Genomic DNA, 3,942 nt, shown 5'->3' with positions numbered 1-3,942 from the left:
TAGGAAAGAGCAGCTGATGTGATATGAATGGTGTTCTCATAAAGCTTGCATTCCAGCTTGGAGCACAGGAATGATGTGCAAACAAGATGTCAGGTGGTGTCACTGATGGAATGGTGTCCCCCAAAGATATACCCATGAATCCAGCCCAGGAAAAAATAAGAAAGTTAACAAGACCCCCTTCTTAACAAACCTGGCCTGGTGGTTCATACATATAATACCAGCTACGTGGAAAGTATAGATGAGAACTAAGACTTAGGGATGGCCCTGGGCACAATCAAAACCTAAATGCAGAAAAGGCTGGAGGTGTGGACCAAGTAGTTGAGCACTTGCCTAGCAATCACATGGCAACAAGTTCTAACCCCAGGACCACCGAAACAACCAAAACACAACCTGTAGATACATAGAAAGGGAAAAATGGTATGCCTTTAGTAAGGAGTAAATACAGATTATATTCCAAACATGCTAGTAAATGCATTAAGGGCCCCAGATCCTTTACAATCATGTTCATCACAACTTACCTCTCCATTTCTTTATGAAAAATGCTGTCACGAATAGTATCAGTGAGGTCAAACACAACAGGACACAGTAGAAAATCCTCAAGATGATCCTTTATTGTTTCCAATAGATCATTTCTTATCATTCACTCAAAGGCTCAGAACATCACTTTGTCCCACTTCTATAGTGTAAGCCGTCCTGAGGTGGAGCTGAGGATGTGAGTTCACTGGATGAATAGCTTAGAATCTCACACCTTCATTTCAATTCAGAATCACTGAGGAAATGGATTATATTTCTAGCCACTACTTCAAAGATCAGGTCTACCTCATTTCCATGTAAAGAAAATCTTCTCAAAAATACTTAAAGGTCTCTCCATATTGGTATAATTCTTCAAATGCCCGACCTCCATCATTTCCCTACCTCTAAAATTCCTTCCTTGTTCACATTATCTTTTTTGATTGCTTTTTATAAAAACAGCAAACAAAAATGTGGATTAATTATGCACCTACAGAAAAATGCACAGAGACTTGTATACCACTTATAGTAACAGTTCAAAATAGGTCAAGAAAGAATCAAAAATCTTAGACTTGCTCTGAAATAAGTCTAAGGAAATACCACTGACTGTTTAACAGTGGTAAATATTTTTTTAAATATGATAGTTCACATACACAGCAGTCACCCTATATGCTACCGCCCCCCCCCAAAGTTCTGAGTAGCAGAACTTTATTGAGTTTCATTACCCTTTTACTTACATTTAGTGGGAAAAAAAACAATAACTCTTTGGAAGTCATACTGTAGCAATGTATCCCCATGGAGAACTGTAATTTGCTATGATTCTAATGTGTTTTTAGAAATCTTACTGAAAAAAAAAGTGAGGATCACTTTCCAGTAAATATGGAGTGAAAAATAATTTTTTTACCCCAATCTGAGGTATAATGCTTTTTTAGGGATACAATTGCTGTAAATCAGATGAAAATAGCAACCACCCAAGACAGTAAGAGACCTTAGACAGTCTGCCTCATTATAATGAATGTCCATCAAAGTTCATCGTGATTTTTTGTGAGATCCTCCCCGTAATTTGTAGCTTGACTTCCAACAAACATGTTCCAGTTGTCTAAGATCTCCTCTTTAGTTAGCTTCTCATCCTGTGAAAAGAGGGAAGAGCCATCACGGGAGGCCAGGTAAGCATGAACCTGTTGTTTGGTGAGACATTTGTTATATCTTTGATTTAAAATGTTTCCTCTACAGTTACGTGCTGCACACCTCCAAAATGGCATAACTTCATGCTGTAAAAGGTCCTGGCTCAGTACCTGGGTGACTCAGAAGCTGGAATCCATTAATATCTACAAGCAGTGCAGGTGTTCCCAAAGCAACCCTGAGGAACCCCACTGCCTTGAGGGCCAAACTTGTCTGTACTCTGGGGACCTTGTGGCAACTGCAAAGTGGGATGAGGTAGAAGAATTTTGTCTTAATCTTACTTATAGATTTTAGCTGCTCCATCCATCTATCCATCATCTATTTCAGTGTTTTAGGATTTAGCTGAGGACCCTCCACATACTAGGCAAATGCTCTATGACTGGGCTGCACCCACATTCCTGCTTATTTGATAATTGGGAAGTGCTGGCCTTGGCTCTAGAGAAGGAAGCTTGCCTGAGCCTGTCTGGCTCCAAGGAGCTCTCCTTTCTCAAGTGGGATGGGCTTCCTTGCAAAGTTTGAAAAGTTTCCGGTGTGTAAATGGATGAGTATACTTAGGACAGGCGAGGCTTACTTCTTCAATCCGTGTCCCGCCCACATCAGACCAAGTGAGTGGTTCTTTAGTCTTAACTGGGTAACTTCATTTACATTTATAGCCCATGGCTAGCTCTATTTAGGAAAGCCTAGAGTTCACTGTGGGCCTTCATGGTATTAGCTATTGTTTCCAGGTCTCTACTGTAGGGCAAGAAACATCAACAGGGATACAGCCACACTGGCCATTGCTGTCGCCAAAGAAGCAAGTAACACCAATCTTACGTAAACTGTCTCCTTTCGGTCAATGTGATAGCAAAAAGCAGAATACCTTGTTTTTGTCTGACTCATACACCAGGTGCCTGGCTTCTGCCTGCGCATGGTCATAATCTTGGGGGAGGATCCAGTGTCGGATCTCATCCTTGTCCAGTTTCCCATCCTTGTTCTGATCCCGGAAGTCATTGAACTGCTCCCGTTCTGACAAAACCCAGTCTGGCTCAGGGCCACTCTCCTCATGGGAAAACATGTCAGCTAGAAAGGAAGGTTGTTCTTAGTTACAAAGCACACGTAGGAAGGTAAAAGCCCCCCCCCAAAAAATACTACCCTTGAGGTACTAACCCATTATGAGACCTAGGTCACAGCTAGAGGCCATGCATTAGGTACTTTAGACTGACCCATCATGAAAGCCACGAAGACAAGACCTGACTTTAGGAGCCAGAAGATGAATCTTAGCTCTTGACTTAGTTCAGGGATTGAGATTATGTTACTGAACTCAGTGACTAAGCTCTCAGTGTGTCTGTACAATGGAAATAATAATTGATAAACCACAATGATCAAATGGCACTAAAAGATGAAAACTAGCAATGACCAATATGGAGCACTTTCTATAGTCCAGGTCACATGTCCGGTATTTTACATACTCTTTTTCATTTGATTTCCTTTGCAAGTTTTGTAAAATAGGTGCTACTGTTATTCATACCTTACAGGTGAACCTGAGGCTCAGCCCCAGCCGGCAGCGCACCGCCAGTCTGAGTGGGAGGGCCCTGGGAACATGGGTACTTCCCTAGGCTCTGGGCTCACTGACATCATCATTTTCTATCATTCCAAGGGCTTTCACGGAACATCTCATTTCATCCTTCTAGCAGTTTTCTGGGACAGATCCTTCCTCTCCATAGGCAGAGCAGCAAGGAAAGGAAATGACTACCACTGAGTCTTCTTAGCAAACAGAAGCCCTATTTCTCTATGATGGAGAAATTTAGAAAGAATGGGAGAGAAGACAGGCAGTCAGACAGATCCAGAGAAAAAGAAAGAGAAAGGGGAATGTCATGTGATAGAAGGAGCAGGTAAAAGCAGGAGCAGAGGAAAAAAGTATGGCCCAGGCCCTGAGTTCAAGCCCCATGACTGACAAAAGAAAGCGAGAAGAATCATGGCTCTTAGGTATTTAAGAGGAGCTAGCCAAGGAGATGGACACCTGATATTTACATACTGTCACACTGCTTATGACAAAAGGGTTTTTAAAAAAATTGTTATTGTAACTCTTAGAAATCATAAATCACTTGGGCAAAATAGCAGGATACAAAATAAACCCACAAAAATCAGTTGCCTTCCTGTGCACTGATAATGTACAGGAAGAGAGGGAAATAAAGGGAGCAACCCCATTCACAATAACCTCCCAAAAAATAAAATATTTAGGAATTAACCTAACCAAAGATGTAAAAGAAC

General features: G+C 41.4%; 1 protein-coding gene across 1 annotated transcript in view; it reads right to left on the bottom strand.

The window, feature by feature from the left end:
* Positions 1–568: 568 nt before the first annotated feature.
* The window catches only part of Rcn1 (reticulocalbin 1, EF-hand calcium binding domain), a 13,723-nt gene continuing 10,349 nt past the window's right edge, over positions 569–3,942 (bottom strand). Inside the window, exons 5-6 of the mRNA XM_013019676.1 lie at positions 2,552–2,751; positions 569–1,640 (exon numbers count right to left, since the gene is read on the bottom strand). Coding sequence (XP_012875130.1) covers positions 1,533–1,640; positions 2,552–2,751 — 308 coding nt within the window. The 3' untranslated portion in view covers positions 569–1,532. The remainder of the gene's footprint in view (positions 1,641–2,551; positions 2,752–3,942) is intronic.

The sequence above is a fragment of the Dipodomys ordii genome, unplaced genomic scaffold (assembly GCF_000151885.1).
Source record: "Dipodomys ordii isolate 6190 unplaced genomic scaffold, Dord_2.0 Scaffold46, whole genome shotgun sequence".
Lineage (NCBI taxonomy): Eukaryota > Metazoa > Chordata > Mammalia > Rodentia > Heteromyidae > Dipodomys > Dipodomys ordii.
Note: the sequence above shows the minus strand (reverse complement) of the source record. Positions and strands in the feature narration are given on the sequence as shown.